Source organism: Rhinolophus hipposideros (genome assembly GCF_964194185.1).
Source record: "Rhinolophus hipposideros genome assembly, chromosome: 14".
NCBI classification, from domain to species: Eukaryota; Metazoa; Chordata; class Mammalia; order Chiroptera; family Rhinolophidae; genus Rhinolophus; species Rhinolophus hipposideros.
The window spans coordinates 55,045,632-55,067,893 of NC_138060.1; the positions used below are offsets into that span (position 1 = coordinate 55,045,632).

The window sequence follows — 22,262 nt, forward strand, 5'->3', positions numbered from 1 at the left end:
ATTCAGCAAAATGAATGAATATGTCTTATGATACACATCTAACTTTCATCTAGAAATGAAAGTGCTTGTCTCTCTACTTTTGTTTCTCACGCCAAAAGAGTTTTTTCTTCTCTTCTTGGGAATCCAGAAGTAATCTAAAATTTAATTAAATGTTTCATTATTCCACAGCTGGAATGAGGATCAAGTAATAATGGAACAACCTTGTAAACAGCCTGAGGAGAACGGCCCCCTCCATGGGTTGTTTGAGCCAACAATCCAGAAGGTTCCCACTACCCACTCTGCTCCTAATGCCTTTCAATAGTCATATACTTTTCTCTTACGATCTTAAGATCCCCATACTCTCACATATTTCCTTTATATGTGCCATTGACTTACCCTAGAATGCCATCCCATCCTTTGCCTGGAGAGCCCAAGCTTACAGGCTCAGGTCAGATGTTACGGCCCTTGTGTTACTAATTAATGCAAAGTGTGCTTATTTCTTCACTTCTCTGTCCTGCGCTCAAAAGTTAAGCACCGCTTAGGCACTGAAGGCAGAGGCCTGGGCTCACTCATCTTTGGAACAGCTCTGGAGCTGAGCTCACCTGTTGCATGTAATATAAGCCTGATCAAAGTTTTGAAATATACTGCTTTCATATGTATGTGGCAAAAGCCATAAAGCTCCCATACCCTTTGACCCAGTTATGCCCATGGCGTGGAATTTATCCAAAGGAAATAATTGAAGAGGAGAAAGGAAATCACACAGGTGAAAGTACTTGATGTATTTGATATATATTGGAAATCAGTCACATGTTTATCAACAGAGTAATGTTGAACAAAATATGATATAGCATCTTAATGGGATGTGGTTCATTCTCTACTTGATTAAACACACATACTGACCGCCAGGGACGGAGGTATCAGAAATACAGCAATGAGTCAGATGCCTTTAATGAGGACACAGCCTGGCTATCTTCTAAAGAGATCATCACAAAATTATACAGAAACAGAGAACTATTTCTGGCCTCATGTTAAGAGGAGAAAAGCAGGTTACAAAACTGTCTGTACATGATAACTCTAACTCTATACACGTGAGGGTATAAACAAGGTCTGGGTGGACAAATGATAGTATTGCGTGGTTAGATTGCACATGACATTCTCTTTAGACTTATTACAATTGTTTCCCAAGCTTTAAAGTTTTAGAGCATCCCAAATGTTCACTGAAAAAGAAAGCTGCTCCCATGACGCTGGCTCTCGAGGTTGGCAGTGGCATGAATGATGGGTTCTCTCCAGATGGGCAGGCTTTGGCCACAAGATGATTGGGAGGGAATGTTCAAGGCAGTCTGGAGGGCTAGGTCAGGGAAGGCTATCAATCTGTATATCCAGGAGTGTCCACTGAGTGCCACTGGAGGAACTAGCCTTCTCTGTGTCTGGGCTACACAGGAGCCCGCAGGCTCCTCCAAGCTCTGTGGACACCACTGCTTAAACACAATGCCAGGTGCGTAGCAAGCTGAAGTCTGGGACCCAGATAAGCGTGTTGGGACCTATAACAGTTGGTGGCTGGTTCCTCCTACTGGAAAGGATGCTACCCATGTGAAAAGTACCATTATCTCCATTCTACGAATGAGAAAACTGAAGCTTGGTTGGCCCTAAGCTACCCAGTGGGCAAGTGACAGAGCTGGGATTGGAAACCATCCCTTCTCAGTTTGGGCCAGGGTTCTTTCTATTTCTCCCTTTAGGCCCAGGAGCATGTGGAGATACATGGGCCAGATGGGAGAGACCTGGATGACAGGCTGGGGGGAGTCCTTTGGGAAGGGCCCATGGGGAATCTATCGGGGGGAGGGGGCAGCATGATGGAGGGTCTCATAGGCCAGGCATTTGAGTTTGGACTCAGTGTTGTTGGCAGTGGAATTTTTGTAGGTTTGGGGACATGATAGAAGGGGTTTAAGAAAGAGGAGGCTGGTAATGCATGGTGGCTAGTGTAACTGGAGAGGAGGCTGGGCCAGATATATGGTAAAGATGGTGGTAGCTCTTGTTCTGTCTGATCAACACAGCACCCACACCTCCAACTTCTTGGAAATAATGTCTCGCTGAACCTGTAGCCATGAGACTGGAAATGGAAGCTGCCATCTTATCTGTGTCTTTCCCATGGATACTACCACCTGGTCTAGGGCTGCGCATCTTATGCAAACTCAGCCAATCAGGGACCTTCCCTGGAGTTTTGACCTTGAGACCAAAGAGAAACGGATCTCAGTCCTTTTCTGATGACAAAGCCGTGTTATGTGAGTCTGGGAGCTCTGTCACCACTTAGAGATTTGGGAGTCAGAGAGAGAGGAAATTCCAGCGACATTCAAGCCCTAGTTTCCACACTCTGAGGGCTCAGCCACTCCCTTGCCACAATATAAACAATACCCGCCACCTCCCTTTCCGCTAAACTAGTCTGAGTTGAACTTCTGTCATTTGTAAACAAAAAAGTCCTGACTTTTGCATTAGAGACTTGACTATACTTTATCATTCAAATTTTGAGCACAATTCTCAAAACACCTTACGGTTGTTTTCGAGACATTGGGTCCATCATTTCTTGCATGGAAGAAACAAACAAACAAACAAAATCTGTCTTCATTATATCAATGTCAGACTCAAGAACTCCAGGCTCTCTGTAGGGACAAGGCTTTGGGGAATCTCTTCAGAGAGGCATGGATGTCTCGCCATCACTGGTATAGTGAGTAAAACTGCTACTCAGAACACTTTCACGCCTGCTCCTTTGTGATTCAGATGAGGAGAAACTGACTTGGACAGAACGACCGCACAGGACAGCCAGGCATTTCCTATACAGGTGGTAAAGATATCTTCTGAACTTCTCTCCAGCAAATGCATAGATAAAGGGATTGAGGCAACAGTGGATAAATGCAATTGTCTCAGTCATATTGAGGGCCAATTTCAGATCCCTTTTCGTGTCACAATTGGGAAAGAAGTCATAGAGATTGAGTGTCTCCAAGAAAACCATAATGTTGTAAGGTGTCCAGAAGAGGAAAAACACAATGACCACCAAAAAGATAAGTTTAATGGCTTTAGCTTTCTTGTGGTTCTTGCAGGAAATCAGTGTCCGCGTGATTCTGAAGTAACAGTAACTCATAATGAGCATGGGCAGCAAGAAGCCAAGAATATTTGCTTCCGCGTTGCGGAGCACGGGCCAGATATCTTGCAGGACCTCGGGGTAGTCCCCCAAGCATTCATTTTCCTTATGTTTGGTGAACATGAACTGGGGTGCTGCCACCAAGATGGCTGCTGCCCAGACGCCTAAGCTGATGGTGACGCCATGCTGCACGGTCCGATTGTTCATGGAGCTGGCGGCCAGGACGATGGCCCGGTACCTATCGATGCTGATGATGGTGATGAAGAATATACCTCCAAAAAAGCCAATGAAGAAGAAGGCAGTAGTGAGTTTGCACACGGCGTTGTTAAAGCCTTCATCACTTATCAGATAGTGAACCCAGAAGGGCAAGGTGGCTACAAGGAGCAGATCGGACAAGGCCAGGTTCAGGAGGTAAATGTCGGTGATAGTCTTGGGCTTCTGGCTGTGGTTGAGGGCAAATACCACCAGCAAATTTCCCAACAGACCAAAGACAAAGACAACAGAGTACGCTATGGGCAGGAAGGTAGTCCCGAAGGCCACAATGGCCCCGAGGTTACAAACTTCCGCACTCTCATCGTACTGAAAATCTCCTATAGTTGATTCAAGAGTGGGCATGGTGAGGGCCTGTATCGGAAAGGAAAACAAGGAACAGCATGAGTTCTCTGTGTAACAAAGTTGGAATTCTGTCTGGCCCTGCACACCAGCAGGCTGGAAGAAACAAGTATTAGCTGGTGCCTACCCAGGACATTTCCCAATCACACACATGCCGTCGTGTTGAATCCCTATGACAGTCTGATGGAGGCTGTAACTGACTCCTTCGGCAAAAGAGGAAGCCAGGTCTCTGGCCCAAAGCTATACAGTCAGTGGTTAGATGGCATTGGAATCTAGGCCTTTTGAAGCGTGAGACAAACCTCTTTTTTTCTCTGATTTTTCAAGTTTGTCCAGAAGGTAGCTAGCTTTATCAGGGTGTGGATAGGGGAGAGAGGACCATGGGCAGGGAGGTGAAGGGGTGGGATGGTGGGGGCTGCCGCCATAATTCACACTTCCAGTCCAAACTTCTCTAAAGCAATTCTCCACCCTCTTCCCTTCTTCCCACCTCCTCCACTCTCTGGGCTTGAATTGCTTGCATGAAGCTGAGACTGGAGAGATAAAGAGGCTGCAGACCCTCTCCAGAGCCCCGAGCAGACTCACACCCAGAGGCCCTCATCTTTGCTTTGGGGAGCCATTTGGGAAACCTCAACCTCTCAGCAAGTCCTTCTCTTCCTTAAGGGATATGACATAGTCACACGCTCTACGGCGACTTCCTTGTCTTGGTTTGCCCAGGACTTTTCTGGGTTTAGCACTGACAATCTCCTAAGTCAGAAACCCCTCACTTCTAAGCAGATCCAGATGGTCGGGCATCCTACAACTCCTAGTGAAAAGGAAGTGTGGCCATCATCTGGGCCTTTGTCACCGTGAAAGGGCTGATTGATCCATGATGAAGGGCTATACTCAGCCAGCTCTCGGTGCTGGGCCTGGGTGGCTAATGAACCAGATAATTACCAGCCACACTCTTTGCTTTGGCCTGGCTTTCTCCACTCTGATTTCCTGTTTTCTTCTGAACAAACATGGAAAGAGAAGACATCTCTGCACAGGTTGGGAAGTAACACTTGTCCCATTCCCCCTTCTCCTTCCAGCTGGGACTCGCTCCTCCTTCATTCTAGAGGCTGCAAGCGCTGCCCTTTCTCCCTGGTCCTCTGGGACCTTCTCGTCTTTCTTGTGATACCACAGAAGTGGCACTTTAGAAACACCAACTGTATGCCGAGCACACCTCTTGGTTGTTACTGCCTCCCTCCCCACCACAACTAAAAGCAAAGCTCATGCTTCTTTAACCAAGGGAGTGTCCACACCCTACTGCTTCCTTTTCAGGTTGGTTTTATCAAGACAGCGTCTCTACCAAAGTGAGGGCCCACCCAGCCAGGGCTTTGCTGCTCCCTTCCCAGCCTCGGCTCTGTGTCCTGGCCCATCTCTGCATCTGACCCAGACGCTTCCAGAAGTAAGTGAGCCAAGGTTCTGATCTGGGCTATCTCAGGCTTGGTTGGAGTTCTCAACCCCAGGGAAAGTCTATGCTTTATTTGCTTTAGGCTGCATTTCCCTTTTCTCAGAGAGGAATCTCTGGCTGATACCTGAATCAATACCATTTAAGTTGAACCATATAAAATGGCTGACATGCAACCACTTATGAACCACACAAATGCTGGTTTCAAGTGGCACAACTTGAGATATGGGGAAACAGAGGAATTGCTACTTGGTGCAGGTGGCTTGTTACAGATGCGTAGCTTCCCAGACACGCAAATCGGAAGGCAAACAGTCCCGCCCTTGGTAGTCATAAGTTAAGGATCCTCTCTCTCCTTCCCGCAGTGAAAGGAACTGGTAAAGCTGATCTCGAGAGGAGGCCAAAGCCACTAAAAATCATTTTGCATCTTTTTAAGTGCCTGTGCTCAGTCCTGCAGCCCAGGAACTTCGTGCTTTTGGATTGGTTTGCTTTGCCAAATCTGCATGAGGTGGGTTTGATTTCCATTCCTGGTACTGTCCCTTACACACAGGGACCTCCTGAAAATCTTCAGACAGATGTCCCTGAGTCACTGAGGAAGGAGAACAAGGAGGTGGTCAGGAAGGGTGAGGGCTGCAGACTCAGGCACTCCTGAAATTGCATCCCATGTCTACCCTCTCTGGCTGAGTGACCGTGGGTGAACTTGGAAACTTTCAGCCTGACATTCCTCACCTGCAAGATTGGGTTTCATTCTCATGCCTGCCCACAGAGCTGTTTTGAGGCGAGCACCTGGCACCGTGCATTGCATTCAGCAGGCGCCCACTAAATGCATTAGGTGAAGAAGTGGAGGCATTTTAGACCTTTGGAATCATCCAGGCTGCCTGTGGACTCTCATGGTTCACTCCCACCCTAGACATTGTGGAAATTTGGTCTGTAAAGGTTGTTTTATTTATTTTTCCTCTCTGAAATAAAAAAATAACTTTTTTTTCAGAACGTTTTTGGGAGAGGAGGAGGGAGTAAGCCAACCTTCACTGAACTTTTACTAAGCTGGCAGGCTTGTTGCAGTTAGTCCCCTCTGCAATTCTGAAGAGAAAGTCCCATGTTTAATTCACTGCCCTGCTGAATGGCTCCAGAGATATTCATGATGAGAGGAAGGGAAAGGCTGGGACCAGCGGGTGAAGAAGGTGGAGATGGTTAGAAATAAACAGCTGACTGCAGGGCTGAGTGGCAAGGAGGTCCAGCTCCAGCCCCTCACCTTGCTGGGTGCCCTGGCTCGGGGCTGCCATATGCACAGGGATACTTTCTCCAACTGGCACCAAGACGACAAATAAGCCAGAGGTGCTCCTGATTTGGGGGCTTCACTCAGCAGAAGTGTCAGAAGTCCCCACAGGCACTGGGTTCATCCGGGGACACGGGGAGAGATCAATCAGGCAGAGTCTCAGCCATGCACGGGCTCATCATCTCAGTGGGGAAAGTTCCCATAGACAAAGACTTTGATAAAGACAGAATTCAGAAGTGTGTCAATTCATCCTCTGCAGGTGGAATGTGATTCTAGGTATGCTATGGGAGGGATGATGTCACCTGACCGTTGGTCTCATTGCTTATCGAGAACAAAGTGTCTGGTCAGAGCCATATCAGTGCAACTTGGGACTGCTACCTGCCATCCAGACAATCCACTCAGCTGAAGGTTCAGCAATATCCACCAATCTCGTCCTGGCTCCCTGGTGGCTCAGAGTCCTCAGCAAGGACCCCTAGAACTGTCCTGATCTTCCACTGCTCTGCCTGAGCTCGTGCACAGTGCTGTGCACAAAGTAGGTGCTTATTCAGCATATTGGGGTCCTCTGTTATGCATAACTCTGCACCATGCTACGGAGGAAGGAATAGGAGGGGCAGAGCTTTCAGTGAGCTCCTCGTAGCCTAATACAGTAACCAGCAGCATGTTGTACATGCTTCATAAGTGGTAGCCAACACATAACAGGGTTATTATCTCTACTTTGGGGGCAAGTCAATGCACTCAGAGAGGGTAACTTGCTTAAGGCCACACAGCTGGCATGTGGCAGGGCTGCAGTTTGGGCCCAGATGTGTCCAGTCTCAGCATTTTTTCCCAGCTTTGTATTACATCTCTTTCCCATCCCCTTCACCCAAAACAGGGAGTTCCTAAGAGAACAGTGTGCTCTTCAGTTCCGTAGGCCACTGTTCAACAGAGGGAGAAATTTGGCATAGAGCAAATGCATGGGAATATTTGTAGGAGAATAAATATTGTACCCTAGGCCTTCATCCCAAAGAGTTCCATGGGAGTAATGGCGACAGCAGGCCTTCAATTGCCCCATTCCTAGAGGTGCTCACAGGTGTGCTTTCTGATCATGGGCCAGGGGCTCTTGGACTCTGACAGCTTAGTGTATTGAATGAATGAATGAATGAATGAATGAATGAATGGAGTGAATGAGTGAAAGGCCTAGGAAAGTGAACGAAGAAAAAGATCAGCCTTGCATTGCAGAGCCCCAGGAGACAAGCACAGGCCCACCAGTTCTTCACAGTGAGAAAAAATCTTAGAAAGCACAGCTGCTCATCACCACACACTCAGATGCATGGCTTTTGAATGTACGGTAGCTGATCATGAGACAGACACCAGCACCAGCAATTTCAGCTCTCTCTTCTGTGCAAATGTCAAGGCCTAGCTGCTGCCTGGACTGTGTGACTTGGCGGTGGCCCAGGGTCTTTCATGGCTGGGCAGGGGACTTGCAGTCTGAGTGCTTGAGCCAGTTCAAAACTAGTGTTGTGAGATGACAGCCCCAGAGCTCATGAGGGCATTGTTTATATCAGAAATGTAAAGATGAGGACTTCTCCTTCACATAGTTATTCTGCTGAACTTGACAACTTTAATTAAGGGAACCTTTTAGGATGGATGGGCCTGAGCTGCATGGTCCTTTTATTTCTGGATCCTCTGAGATGTCCAGGGATTGGGGATGAATCTGAAGGTAGGGCCTCTTGGCAGCAGATGGGAATAGGGGCAGTCCTGGAGGGTGGCCTTCAGGGGAGATCCAAAGGCTTCCAGGGATCAAATTGGCTTTCACTCAGGCTGGACACTGGCTTTCTGGGCCCCTGAGGACACCAGAAACTTTTACTAAATGGTGTTGAGTCGGGAAGGTGTGAGCTGAACCTAGAAGCAGAGTTTTGTGTGTGCACGCGTTGCATACCCAAATAGAAATGAATTTTTTGGATCTGCTTTAAAAAAAACACCCGCTCGCCTCCCCGGAGGATCCTTTTCTACTTCCTCTGGCCCACTTCCTTTTCTCAGGCCCACTCATTTACTTTTTTAACTTTGTTTTTCTTTTTGGTCATCGTTGCCCATTGTTTCCAATCAGCTTCCCTTTTTTATACTTCCTCTCTCATTAGGTGGCCCATATCTATTTTCTTCCATCTGATATTGCGGACGTACTCCTCTGTCTTTTGGCTTCAAGTCCTGCTTTACTGCTTTTCCGATCCAGTGCAGCTATTATTTATTTTTTTTCAAACCTTCCTTGTTCTCTGTTTATGGCTTTTTAGGCCCTTGCGTGAAGATTGGGTTTGAGGTTCAGTCTAATGCCAAAAAAATTGTGAGGTTTAATTTTTTTCCTTTGGGCCAAAGGAAAGTGGAGAATTGCTTGAGCCCTGATACCAGCTTTCCCCGTGGGGATGCCACGTTGCTGTTGATGGCCCAGAACCTGAGATTATCCTCAGAAGGCCCCGGTTTAGAAGGAGGACATGCCTACTAAATGTCATGCTCCATACACAAGATCCCCTTTATTTCTCTATACGCCCCCACATGAGAACTGATTGCCTCAACCCTTTCCACTCCCCACTCTACAAATTAACCAACAGGGGTTCAGAGAGACTTGGGAAACTTGTTCAAGGGAGCAACAGAGCCAGGATTTCAGCTCAGATGCATTTCTGCACAAAGCCCTCCTCCCTGCAGCGCGAGATGTGCAGGTTACTGCAGGACGTGTCTCGAGGACTAGAGTCCTAACACACCTTGAACAGAAGATGCTTCTTGCTGCAAGCCTGCACACTCTTCTACGTTTCTCCCTGCTGCACTCAGAACCTGCTAGGCTGATCTCCATGAAACACTGGGTAGGAAATTGAGTGTGGGGCTCTCATTTACCTCTCCAGCTGCAACTAGGTGGTTCTCACTGCCCGATGCCCAGAATGTAGCTCTCATCAATGCTGGTGAGGAAATTAGGACCCTTTTCTCTGGAGAAGAAATAGCTGAAGGCTGAAGGGTTGGCTTGTGTCCTGCCCGCAAATATATGGTGATGCTTTTCAGAGCCGTGTACTTCACAAGGGCCCTTACACCCCACGATGGCTGGGACCGTGGGAAGCTCATGCCCAGTTCTGCCTCAGTTTCTTGATCTGTCCAATGAAATCCTTGGAGTAGACCATCTCTAAGGGATTGGCCAGATCTGGCATGTTCAATTTTTCAAACAGAACTGAACAGAAAGAAGCATTTTTAAAGATCAACATGAGTCCTGTGTCAGTGAAAGTGTGGCCTGGTGTCAACAGAAGGGGTTGCCCAGCAGCCTGCCCAGGGAACGTGAAGCTTCTGGGCGTGAAGACTGCCAGCGAGCATGCAGATGAGACTCTGTTAGGATGCAGGGAGAGCTAAAGCTGAGAAGATAGAAGAGGGGCAGATGGAAGGGCCTTGAATTGCACGCTAAGGAGCTCTTGAGGCACATTTTACCACTTGCACCCCACCCCCTGGGCAAGTAGATGAGTGGATCCATATTTCTGTAGCAGAGTTCACCTAAAACAACATACATGACCCACACACCAGCGTTTACATGAGGCCACACGCACAACCCAAGCCCACACCAGCCACAGGAGAAAACCGTACCTGACCATGCAGCTTCTGCTGAAGGAGCCACCCCTTACAGAACCCGCTTTGTCTTTCCCTTTTCAAAGCACTTTGTGGTGTTTATTTATCTCTGCCAAAGTAAACTATGAACTGTGGAAAGGAAACGCTTCACACGGCTTTTTTAAAAAACAATCGAAGAGATGGAATTGTTCATGAATTCATTATTTATTAAGCCAATATCAATTACGTATTTTTACCATCTGCCAGCGTAAGGAAAAATTAAAAGTAAAAATAAGAGGCTTAAAAATATGGGAGGCGATCCCGTCTGCCTCCTTTTCCTTAGCGTGCTTGCCTTAGGAAACTTGTCATTGTCAGCACTCTCTCCTCTCACTGAAATGTGGTTACAGATCCTTTGGAAAATGTGACAGCTTCTGCCCTCAGCTTTATGACCCCGGCATGTCTTTCTCAGGGAGAAACACAGTGTTTCATCAATTTGATGTGTAAACATCAAGAGACAGCACCCTATTCTCCCAGCTTCTGTGGCGCCTACTGTGGGTGGGTGCATTGGTCCAAGTTGCGAAACTACCTACGATCAGAAAGATAGAAGAAGTTATTTCTTCTCTGGACAAATCCCATCAGCTAACACTAATGGGGACTTCAATTACCATCGGAAAGTTAGGGTGAACTCTGTGTGACTGTCAAGTTCTCTAACTTGAGGACTGCTTATTGTTCATCTTGCGAAGGTGTATAAGGGGTCATATCAGCTTGGCTGTATAATACGGTGAGTATTTATTTATTTATCTCTTAGTGGATTGCCAAGTGATATACATCATCTTCTGGTTTAATGTTTATTTCATAATAAAAGTGTTTTCTGTTTCTACTCTCTTTGTGGAGAGATTTTCCTAGGTTGGAGAAGATTTTGTTTTTAATCGTATTTTCCCAACACGAGGCACTGTGCTAAATTCTGGGGAGGTAAACAGGTTTAAGATACAGTCTCTGTAACTTTTTATTATTGTTTAGTAACAATATAAGAAAAGTTATGGGAAACCCAAGAATTGGACCATTCAAGCTGAGTCTTAAAGGCTGGGAGGATCTTCAGGAAGGCAAAGATAAAGATAGGAATTGGGGATTGGAGCTGAAGCCAGAGGCACTGAGGGTCTGCACGTGGGCAGCTCTCCTGGGGCCCAGGCCAGGCAGAGAGGGCGTGAAGCAATAGACTAGAATCAGGAGGCCATGAGGATGGTGGCGTTAGGAGGGGCCGGCTTGTCTCCGGAGCATTCAGGAAAAGTCCAGTTTAATCTGAGTAGAGGAGGGCTTCCTGTAAGGATGCAGAGAGAGCCAAGACCGAGAAGGTAGAAGAGGGGTAAGCAGTATGCCCTCAAGGAACTCTAAGGAGAAATTCTACATGACTTTGAAATAGGCAAAAAAGAGAAAAAAATTACTGGTGTCCTATCTAGCACACCCTTTGGGACCTTTATTGTCTGAGCTGATTGACAGCTCTGTAAGTTGTGGGAGACTGACGGCCATGAGGTAAGTCTTGTTCATGGAAATGGAAATTGCATCTGGTGGAGACGCACTAGACAACCGCCTTGCAGACAGGGAGCAATTTTGCATTTATCTGTGAATTCATCCCGGCGTTTCTGGAAGGATGTCATCCATGTTATTGCTGAGGCTGTGGTCTGTCCATCCCTGTTGCTGTACAACATGCCACCACGTGAGAGCTCCATGGTGATGTTCATTCTACTGTGGACACACCCCAGCCGGCTCTCAGTTTGGGGCCACCGTGAACAATGCTGCGTCAGCATTTGTCAGTCTGTGCGTCTACATCTCCTACAACGTGGATGCATGTTAAAAACGCGGACTAAAAAGCAGATCCTTGCGTGAATTCACATATAGGACGGGACAGAAGTGGCTGGATGTCCCAGATCCTAGTGATAATCCATATTGTGTAGGGATGCCTATCTAGGCAGTAAAATTATAAGAACAAGCAAAGAAGGAAGGCCCATAAAAGTCAGGATCATGGTGACTTCTGGGAGGGCAGTGGTGGTGGTCCGGAGGGACCAGAGGTGGCTGCTGGGAACTGGCCTCGTTCTCTTTTGCTGCCTGGAGATAAATTTATAATAAGTTGCTAACTGGCACACTGCTCTTTGAGTGTATGTGTCACAATGAATATAGGTTTAAGGAAAAGGACAAAGAGGGTCTGGGAAGATATTTAAAGAGATGTGATACAGGTTTTCTTCCTCACCAAAACCCACAATCCCAAATAGCTGCCCTTTGGCCAGACCCCAAGATGAGGTGGTTGAAGTGCCCACTGTGGCTGGAGCGCTACAAGAATTCCAGCCCTTGCAGTGGCCAGTGTATTCTGAGCCCCCAAGGCGGACAATCAGGCAGGATGAGGTCCAGCGGAAGCCTCAATCTTCCCTTGGCTCTCCTGGGCAGCCTTAGTGACGCAAGAGAGCGCAAGCCCATGGGTTCCCTGGACTGTGCTTCTGGGAATCAGAACAAGTCCTCGGAATGGTCAGCAAAGACCTGGCCTGTGCCGCCTGGCTCCACTGCTTCAAAACTGTGACCCGTGATGGGACAGCAGGCGTTCTCCTCCCTGTCGAGCTCATTCACTGCAGGTGCTGGTTCTGAACATTTTCCGGAGGGAACGTTTGAGCCTGATGATTACAGGGGTAGCTGAGGACTCTTCCAGGTCAGAGGTTGGTCTGGGGAGGGAGCAATCAAATGTACCAGACCCCGGGGAGTCTTGGAGGCCAGGGTATCTGACACTGCTGCCCTTCCACAGCCCAGCCAGGGTGGGAATGGGTGCCTCCTGGGGGATGGGAGGTGGGGAAGGGTTTGGAAGATGGTCCTGCACTGGGTTAGCACTGGCATGTCCCTTTCTTTCCCGCCTGTCACAGCCTCATTTGAAAGTAGTCAATGATTTTAATGTGCACAAACTTCCTGAGCCTCAGTTTCCCATAATGACAACATGTATTTTTTTCTTGAGCACCAGATATGGGGCCAGGCAGTGTGGTCGGAACTTCATATACCACACCTTAATCCTCACAGAAACTCAACCTGGACCCATCACCTGCCTTTGGCTTCAACAGATTATCAACTCACAGCTGATCTCCCTTTTAAAAGCAGGACTTGGGTTTAGCAAGGTCAAGCACAGATCCAGGGCTTCATTCCAAAGCCAAGCTGTTTCCTCCGCCCCATCTGTGAAGCGGGGAGAGTGACAGTTGTTGAGCATGGTGGGGGGTATGGCTGGTATGTGGCTGACACACAGTCAGTGCTCTGTTCTCAAGGGCATGGCGAAGAGCCAAGTCAGCCTGAGAGCTAAGAGGAATTCAATTGAGATGCGGCTGAGGCTATTTCCTGCCCTGCATCCGGATACGAATGCACCCAGGACACACACACACACACACACACACACACACACACACACACACACTCACAGTGCTCCCCAAGGCCCAGCAGTCCAGGTGTCACCTGCCTCTTCTCACAAAGCCCAGAGTCCCCTGAACAGACCCTGGTGCCCTGGCTAACCACGGAAGTTTTCTTGCCTGCTTTTCACACAGTCCAATCTTCTTCTTTCCTTTGGGTTCAAGTTTGTTTGTTTGTTTACTCACTTATCTAGCTTACCTTAAGTTTTCTATCTCAGGTATTTGAAAAAGGAAAAAACCTTTTTGGGGAGGAAGGAAAATCCTAAATGTCCCAGGCATTTCTCTGGGCTCAGCTATGGACTTACAAAGCAAACACTGCAGCATTCGCTTAGGCTGGAATGGCCAGATAGGAGTTACGCAATGAGAAATGACAGGGGCCCACCAGTCCTCAGCGAGGGACTCTACATTTCTTCTCGTCTGTGGGGACAGAGCCCCAGAGAGCAGTTTCCAGGCTCTCGGCCTCACATAGAAATGTGCTGACTCAGGTAGTAAATGGCCGTCAACTGTGATTGGATGGCCATCAGCTGTGGCTAGTTGGCCGTCAGCTGTAACCAGTGAGCCATTGGGCACTAATATAACTGCTGTGGCTACTCTAGCAGCAAATGGGAGCTACCAAGAAGATGGTGGCTGGCAAGTGCGGATTGCAGTTAGCACGGCGGAGAGCGGATTGCAGATTGCAGAGAAGTGGACAGCAGGTTGCGGACAGTGTGGCTCCTGCTTCCTGTGTCTCCAACCCAGCCGCCAGCGAGAATATAGTAGTATGACTCCCCTACCTATGGCTCTGTGGGTGTTCCTTTTTGGCCTCACCATATCCTGCGTTCTTATGTGGGGAGCGGGAGCTGACACCCCGCCTGCCACCCCGCATGACATTGTCTGTCACCCATAAGGGTATCCACTTATAATTTCCTTCTGAAGACCGTGTTTTCCAACGACACTAAGTGTCCTCACAATGATTATAACAGCATATGTCAATATTAAACATCACACTTGTGCCAGCAATTTAGTAATTAAAATCAGTTTCATTATATAATAAATGCAATAGATGCTCTTTACAAAAACGTAGGTGCACAAAAAAGCATGGAAATAAAAAGAAAACAAAACCAAACTGTCCACAATCCAACTGTCCAGAATCAACCACAGCTAGCTTTTAGCTTTTTTCCATCCAATCTTTATGCATATTTTCTATTCATATTAAGTAGATTATATTTAAAATTCAGATGCTATTTTAAAAGCTTTTTATTATAAAATTTTCAAGTATATGTAATGTAAAAGAGAGAACCCCCCCATGCACCCATCACTCAGCTTCAACAATTAGTATCTCATGGTCAATATTTCATCTATTCTCCCCTTCACGTCCTACCGCATCATTTAAAAGTAAATCCAGATGTCATAGCATTTCACTCATGAACAGTTCAGTCTCAAAAAGAATAAGAACTTTAAAAAAATAATAATAACTTTAATACTATTTTTCAACTTAAATTAACAATATTTCCTCAATATCATTCAGATGCATTTTCAAATGACGCCTTTTAAAAAAATTAATGTCAAATCACGAGCATTTCTCCATGCCCCTAAAATGCAATCAGATTCCATCGCATTGAGCGTACTGTAAATGATCTGATCACCCCCGACTCCTCAAACCACTTTGTCACTTAGACTGGAACAGCCGCAGGTACACGGCTTCCCTTGCCGGTAGCATCATTACCCGACTTTGACCTCTGACCACAGTGCCCCGCCCTGCACACCCACAGGTTCTGATTGCGTCCTCTGCACCTACCTGGGCTGGGCTGGGGAAGGGAACGTTTGGAGGTGCCAATCAGCCACCCTGTCCCACGCAGACTCTGTCAGAGAGTATTTCCCTTTTCCTCCCTCTGAAGTCATCTTTATTTGCAGAGTTAGCCAATAGTGTCTGATTTCCTGTGAGGTAGGGTATCTTTAGAAAGTGCGGCTGGCAGACTCAAGCTACAGCCTGGAGGTCAGCTGACCCCAGGAGGATCTGAATTCGCAAACCTGGAAGACCCAAGCCTGGGGACAGACCAAGGGGGCGCTGGAGGTGGTGATGATTTGGGGGCTGTGTTTCTTACCCCCACATAAGTTGAGGGCAGGGAACAGTGCAGTGCTCTTGAACGGCATGCCTTCAGGCAAGCCAAGAAAGCCTACAGAACATCAGTTTTCCTGCCATGGAAAGGAGCCCATTATACTCACTGGACAACATTGGGGTGCCCATTAAATGATCTACATATTTTATCCTCAAAATGTGGTCCCAGCTGGGAGCTTCTTAGAAATGCAGCTCCTCAGACCCCTCCCTAGACCACTAAATCTGACTCTCCATGTTAATGAGCTTCGTAGGAGGTTGGTAAGCACGTTGAATTTGAGAAGCATTGACACAGAAAGTCAAGTGAGTGCCTGGCACCTGGTAGAAGCTTCAGGACTATTTGTTTCCTCACTGCCCTCCTTCAAGGCATTTTGGGGCTCCCTATACCCGTCTGTCAAGTTACTGTAAGTTCCGTCTCTCATAGGTACAAGCGTCACCTATCACAAACTGGCCAGCCTCGTTTCTGTGTTCTCCCTCACTGCCGCTCCTGCTCCGGCGGACAGGGAGCCACGACTCCTCCAGGCCACGCTCCTGCTCCCTGCCCCAGACGACTTGTTCTAGGCAACACACATCTCAACCACCAGTGTCCTCACTGCCTTCTTGTCGTGTCCTTAGCTGTCTGACTCATATTCAAGGCAATTACTACTTCAGGTCCATCCCTGTGCCGGGGTCTGGCCCTAGTGGACCCTCAGTCCACATTTATTAAATGGTCAGGGACTCCTCCTCCCAGCCCACCTCGAGGCGGGTGCCCCAGTACGGCCTTAGCTCTTGTCCCTGTGGTCTCCTGAGGGCAGGGGTGTACTGTGTGCTCCTCACCTTGCCTGCTCCTCGGTCCCCATCACGGCCCGGCCAGGACAGAGCCGTGCGCTGGGACTGCAGTGCTGCAGATCTCCTGGCGTTTGAGGAAGTCCACCACTGGTTTCCTTGCTTTGTCTGCCCCTGGCCTCACTGTTAGACCTTCTGCGTTGCCTTTGACTTCTGTCCCATTTCCCCGAGTGCGCCTTTCTGGGATTTGGCCAGAACTTTCTTCTTGTCCCACACTATTCCTGGACAATCTCATCTCCATGTCAGTGACCACCTGTGTGACCACGGCTCCAACTCCAGCAGGGCCTGCATGACCTCCGATGCCCATCCATGTCCCTCCTACCTCTTGTCAGTTATACCATCAACCAGTCTCCACTCAAAAGCCAGAGACTTCTTTCTAGAACCCAAACCACTGATATAAACCCTCCAATAGTTCTGCTCACTGTTGTTCAAGTCCTTGGCCTGTAAGCATGGCCTTTGCGTGGTCCTACTCCTTTGTCCTTCCCACTCTGCCCTAACCACCTCCAGCTTTTCTGGAGTGATCTCCTAGCCGGTGTATAAGTGGCTGCTCTTCCCTCACACCTCATCAAACTGGGGGACTTGGCATTCAATTTTACCGTCCTTTGAAGCTAACAAGGAGCCTTTACTCATCACCGAAGCTGGTGGAAGACAGGAATTTGTGACTCAGGGCCCAGCCAGCAGCATATTTGTGTCAGTTCCCTTTTCTCCAAAATCCCACAGGGTGACGTGGTGACCCAGATGGACACCTGTACATGAAGGAGCTGTGTGATGGGAGAGGAACTCAGAGGTTGGGGAAGGTGGCCCTTTATAGCAGACAGTGGGCAGGCTGAGTTTCTGGCCCTGAGGGACACATTACCTCCACCCGCCGACTGCAAACGCCACCCTGAGAAATGGCCAAGAAAAGAGCGGTTGGAGCTTTGCACTCATGGCACACTTGGCCAGACAGGGGGGCCTCAGCCGCCTTCCCACTCCCACCACACCTCCACAGGCCTCGGTAAAGACGTCTCTGTCTCTGCCCTGGGGCCCTTCTCCTCCCTGGAGCCCTGTCCACCCTCCCCAGCCCTCTCACTCTGGGTGCTGCCCCATTCCTTACACCAGTCTTCTCTCCTTATCTCCCCGGCCCCTTTGTTCTCACCTTTTGTCTGAGCTGTTTCTTACGAAAGGTAACAGAACGTGCCGCTCCAAAATTATTCCACTTCAACGTATTGATTATTTTGAGCTGTAGACACTTGAAAAAACAGCAGATGCAGGGAGAGGCTTTCTCTAAACTCCTCCTATCTACCTAATGACAGATCCTCCAAAAGGAACACAATTGTCATAACTCCCCTCTCCGTGAGTTTCATCAACTAGGACAACTGACTCTTGTCACAGGAGAGATAGAAGTTGACAGCACACCCACACAACTTTGTCACAAACTATCATATCTCCATCTGTTTTCCTAATGGCCCATTCACCTTCCTTGAAAATCACTTACTCTCCCCTAAATGTTCTCCATCCCCTCCTGCCTTTTCCCTAGTAAACTAGTATTTAAGCCAGAATTCTCAGCCACGTGGAGGAGTTACTCATTTTTCCCTGGGCATCTCCCATCTATACATGAGGTATACATGTTATTAACTTTCTGTTTGTTTTCTCTTGTGCATCTTTCTTTTATTATGAAGTCTTAGCCAAGACCTCAAAAGGGTAGAGGGAAAATTATTTTTCCTCCCCTACATTTCCTGGTGATTTGGGTGGAAACTTTGAGACAACTCACTCGCTCAGAGCTTGCAGATGGGATCCTGGGAAAACTGGCAGAAGCCAGCAAAGGGGGAAAATTATTTTTCTTCCCCTATACTTGTCAACAAGTTCTTTATCACCCTCCGTTTCTCTTCTTATTGAGACGGTAACTGCTGACAATAGCCTGATTTCTGTTGGGTGGCGGGATGAGGGTGTGCTGGACTGGTTTAGAAGCAAGAGCCGTGGTGGAGAGGCCATGAGGATGGTGGGACCAGCTGGCAGTGATGGGCACAGGCATACAAGGCAGGTGAGGACCGGAGACTTAGTTTGAGTAAAGTTTTGTGGGAGGAACATGGCAAAGGGAAGTAAGGATACGATTAGGTCTTGAATGCCAGGCGAAGATATTTCCACTTTATGCTACAGGCTGTGGGAAGCTTTGGGGATGACCACAGCAAATCTTTATGCAGCATGGCTGTGTGCCAGGCAATGTTCTAAGTCCTCTATGCGTGTAACCCAGGGACCCCAGAAGCAGGTACTCTTATCCTCATTTATAGGTGAAGAAACTGAGGCAAGGAGAGGTCTTGTAACTTGCTCAAGTTCACACAGCTCATACGTGGCACAGCCAGGATTTGAATTTAGCATTTAAGTCTCATGTTCTGTGCCATGCATTCTCAGTGGGGTAACATTTCCTCCAAGAGGGTGAAAATTGGTTCTTGTGCTTTATGTTGAAAGCCCAGATAGGCACACAGTGTATTAACAGATAGAAAGTATGTCTATGTTGTTAAAATTGCATGAGAGGTGATTAAGAGCATAATGTCTATCCCAGATAAGAAAAAGCTAAAGAGTTCATCATCACCAAACCAATATCCCAAGAAGTGTTAAATGGACTTTCTTAAGAAGAAGAAGAAGAAGAAGAAAAAGATAAATATGAATAACAAAGTGTCAATAATTACGTATCTATCAGCAATTATTTTAAATGTAAATGGGTTCAATACTCCAATCAAAAGACACAGGGTGGCTGAATGGATAAGAGAAGAAGACCCTTACATATGCTGCCTACAAGAGTCTCACTTCAAATCAAAAGACACATACAGACTGAAAGCAAAATGATGGAAAAAGATATTGCATGAAAATGAAAAAAAATTAAAAAGCTGGGGTGACAATATTTTTACTAGACAAAATAGACTTTTGGAAAAAGGCTGTAACAAGACGAAGAAGGATCCAGCACTTCCACTTCTGAGTATTTATCCAAGGAAATCCAAAATACTAATTTGAAAACAACACGTGCGCCCCTATGGTCACTGCAGCATTATTTACAATAGCCAAGATATGGAAGCAACCTAAGTGTCCATCAATAGAAGAATGAATAAAGAAGTGGTATACTTCTGGCTGAACATTACTGAACACCAGAACACCAGAAGCCAGAACACTTCTGGCTGAACATTACTCAGCCATAAAAAAAGAATAAAATTCTGCCATCTGCAACAACATGGATGGACCTAGCGGATATTACGCTAAGGGAAATAAGTCTGACAGAAAAAGACAATATATGATTTCACCTATATGTGCAATCTAAAAAACAAAATAAATGAACAAACAAAACGGAAACAAACTCATAGAGACAGAGAACATTTTGAAAGTTGCTAGATGGGAAAGGGGTTTGGAGGCTGGGTAAAAAAGGGGAAAGGATTAAGAAGTACAAATTGGTAGTTACAAAATAGTGAAGGGGCTGGAAAGTGCAGCATAGGGAATATAGTCAATAATATTGTAATAACTATGTATGGTGTCAGATGGGTACTAGATTTATTGGGGTTATCACTTCTTGCATTGTATAAATATCTAATCACTACGTCGTACACCTGAACTAATATAATATTGTATGTTAATTGTAATTGAAAAATAAAATCAAAAATAAAGTTAAAAAAGAATATAATGTCTAAAATCTTATTGGTGGATGATAATGAGAAATAGAGGTGGAGAAACCCCTGTCTAAGCTGTTAATCAGAATACTCTGCTGAGCCTCATGTTTAAAGCCTAGGGTTAGGGAGTAACGTGACAAAAGTGACAGGGTCAAAACAATAAACCAACGGTTGGGTGGAGGTGAGGGAAAGCTATCGGAATAAAAGGAAAGGAACTACATATATCAAATGCGTCTCCATGCCAGGTACATTGCCCATATGTCTTTTTGACCTTCACCTTCAAATCAGGTATTATTATTTCCATTTCAGATGGTAACATGAGGAGAAGAAAGCAATGGGTCCTAGGCCACACAGCTGGAAAAGGGCCAGGTCGGCCCTGAATTGGAATGCCGGCAGAGAGCTCAGTGAGAAGATGAGGAGATGGCAGAGAGAGGAGGGATTGTGATAAAGGAGGACGCACAGAATTGGTAAAAGTTTGGACAGATTGAGGAACAAGTGAGCATTCAAAGGCTGTAAGTCAAGAGCAGTATGCAAAGAGCTTTCAGAAGCAGAGAAGTTTCTCTTTTCCCCTTTTATCGAAAGTCAGAAAGTTGGAAAGGAGTAAATCGAGACAAAATAAACTCCCTTTACTATTTCCCTCTGTCCTATTTACATTTTTAGCATCATCTGTTGCAATTTCCTAGGCTTGTTACTTAAATTCTGTTCAACAGTGATCAAAAGCATTCCTCTTTGAACAAAGCTAACAGGACCAGGCAAAGAGTTCCAATGGGAGTAGTTCCCAATGACCTATTTTCTTTATCATATTAAAAAAAAAATCTGCTCTCCTCCCCCAAATATGGTATGTTTTCCCAATAACGTAGAAATGATTAATAGAGAATAATGGAAGAATGTGTAAATTAACTACAAATTTGAATTATAAAAAAATTTCCATTTTAGCCCTTTGAACTACATAAGGAATTCCTAGAATGTATTCCTGTGGCTTTCTAATGTTCTGGAACATTTATTAGCTTTAAGAAAAAAATTAAGTAATGGTTGTCTCTGGCAAACAATGTCCTTAAAGCAGCTTTTCCTATTGTCGCTGTATGGGTGATATAATGCTCAGTACCAAGGGGCAATAATTTCCAGAAATCCTGAGTCACTATCATTGATCAGCTCTTGAAAATAAGCCATCAGTTAAGCCCGCTGCCCAAGGCATAAGAGCACCTACAGGATAATTTTATATGCGGCATCTGTGATTGTAGAAGTGACAGATCTCCTAAACTCATATTTCCAAGGAGATCTTCTTTATCGCAAACACTGTCATTCCAGCAATAATACAAACCAAGCCGTTCATAATAAAGTACAAAGGTGAAGGAAGGACTCCAGTAGCAGCCTGTACTAGTCGGCACAAGTGTACCTCATCCACTTGACCCCAAGAAACTAACACCAGGTAATATTATGGGCTCATATGGTGCTTTGGGGCTGAAGCAGGCGCTGTCCATCATAAGACTATAATTGGTCCACAAAACTGAGGGTGGGACCGGGGGTCCAGTGCAGCCAAACTAGCTCCCAATAAACTTTCTCAGTTGGATGGACTTGAGCCAAGAAGTTAGACACCGCAGGTATACTTTTTAATCCTTTAGACCAATAATTTCCCTGATGTGACTGACACTTGTTTCAAAAGTACATTAAAAGGCACAACAGTAGCAAAGACTGTGAACGAAACAGTTGACCACCTAAATTCTTAGCATTCAGAATATCTGAGATTTGCAGTTGTTTGGCTGCTTTTGTCATCGACAACTTGGACGGGATGAAATTGTGGCCTTGTCTACAGGCGAATACTGGCAAAACCAGATCGGAGGACAGCCGTGTTGTTCCAGCAAGAAGCCCTCTTCTTAGGTATTTTTATAGATGTCTACTCTCTTACAGCAAAAGAAAAAAGAAAGAAAAAAACTTGTTATAATAGAACAATCTATATTTTATACAGAGCCAACCTCTAAGCTACTCATCTCTAAAACAGAACATCAACATTTATTTCTGCATGAACCAGCTGCCCAAAGAATCAAGGCTGAGAAAATCACAGTGACATTTCTATCCATGTGTGAGGTCATGATCTGGGTCCCCATGTGGTTGTAGAAGACAGTTATCTGACCGTTTACTGTCCTGCAGACATAGTTGATAAAATGATAAGTCCTCATGTGACAAATTGGCAAGAAGGGAGTGCTTGGTGCCCAGGGGGCAGTGCTGTTATTTCACTCATTCGACACACACGTTGGTGATGGAACCTGCAGTAACATTTCAGCTTCGAAAGAGCCACATGCTAAT

General features: G+C 46.4%; 1 protein-coding gene across 1 annotated transcript; it reads right to left on the reverse strand.

Moving 5' to 3' along the window:
- Positions 1 to 744: 744 nt before the first annotated feature.
- CX3CR1 (C-X3-C motif chemokine receptor 1) lies at positions 745 to 15,299 on the reverse strand. The gene is made up of 2 exons (XM_081072218.1): positions 15,184 to 15,299; positions 745 to 3,736 (listed from the first exon to the last, which is right to left on the reverse strand). Exon 2 carries the CDS (start codon positions 3,725 to 3,727, stop codon positions 2,663 to 2,665), a length of 1,065 nt encoding a protein of 354 aa, XP_080928344.1. The 5' UTR covers positions 3,728 to 3,736; positions 15,184 to 15,299; the 3' UTR covers positions 745 to 2,662.
- Positions 15,300 to 22,262: the final 6,963 nt, after the last annotated feature.

Coding starts and splice junctions, on each gene's coding strand:
- CX3CR1 (XM_081072218.1), bottom strand. CDS start 3,727: ATGCCCACTCTTGAATCAACTATAGGAGATTTTCAGTACGATGAGAGT.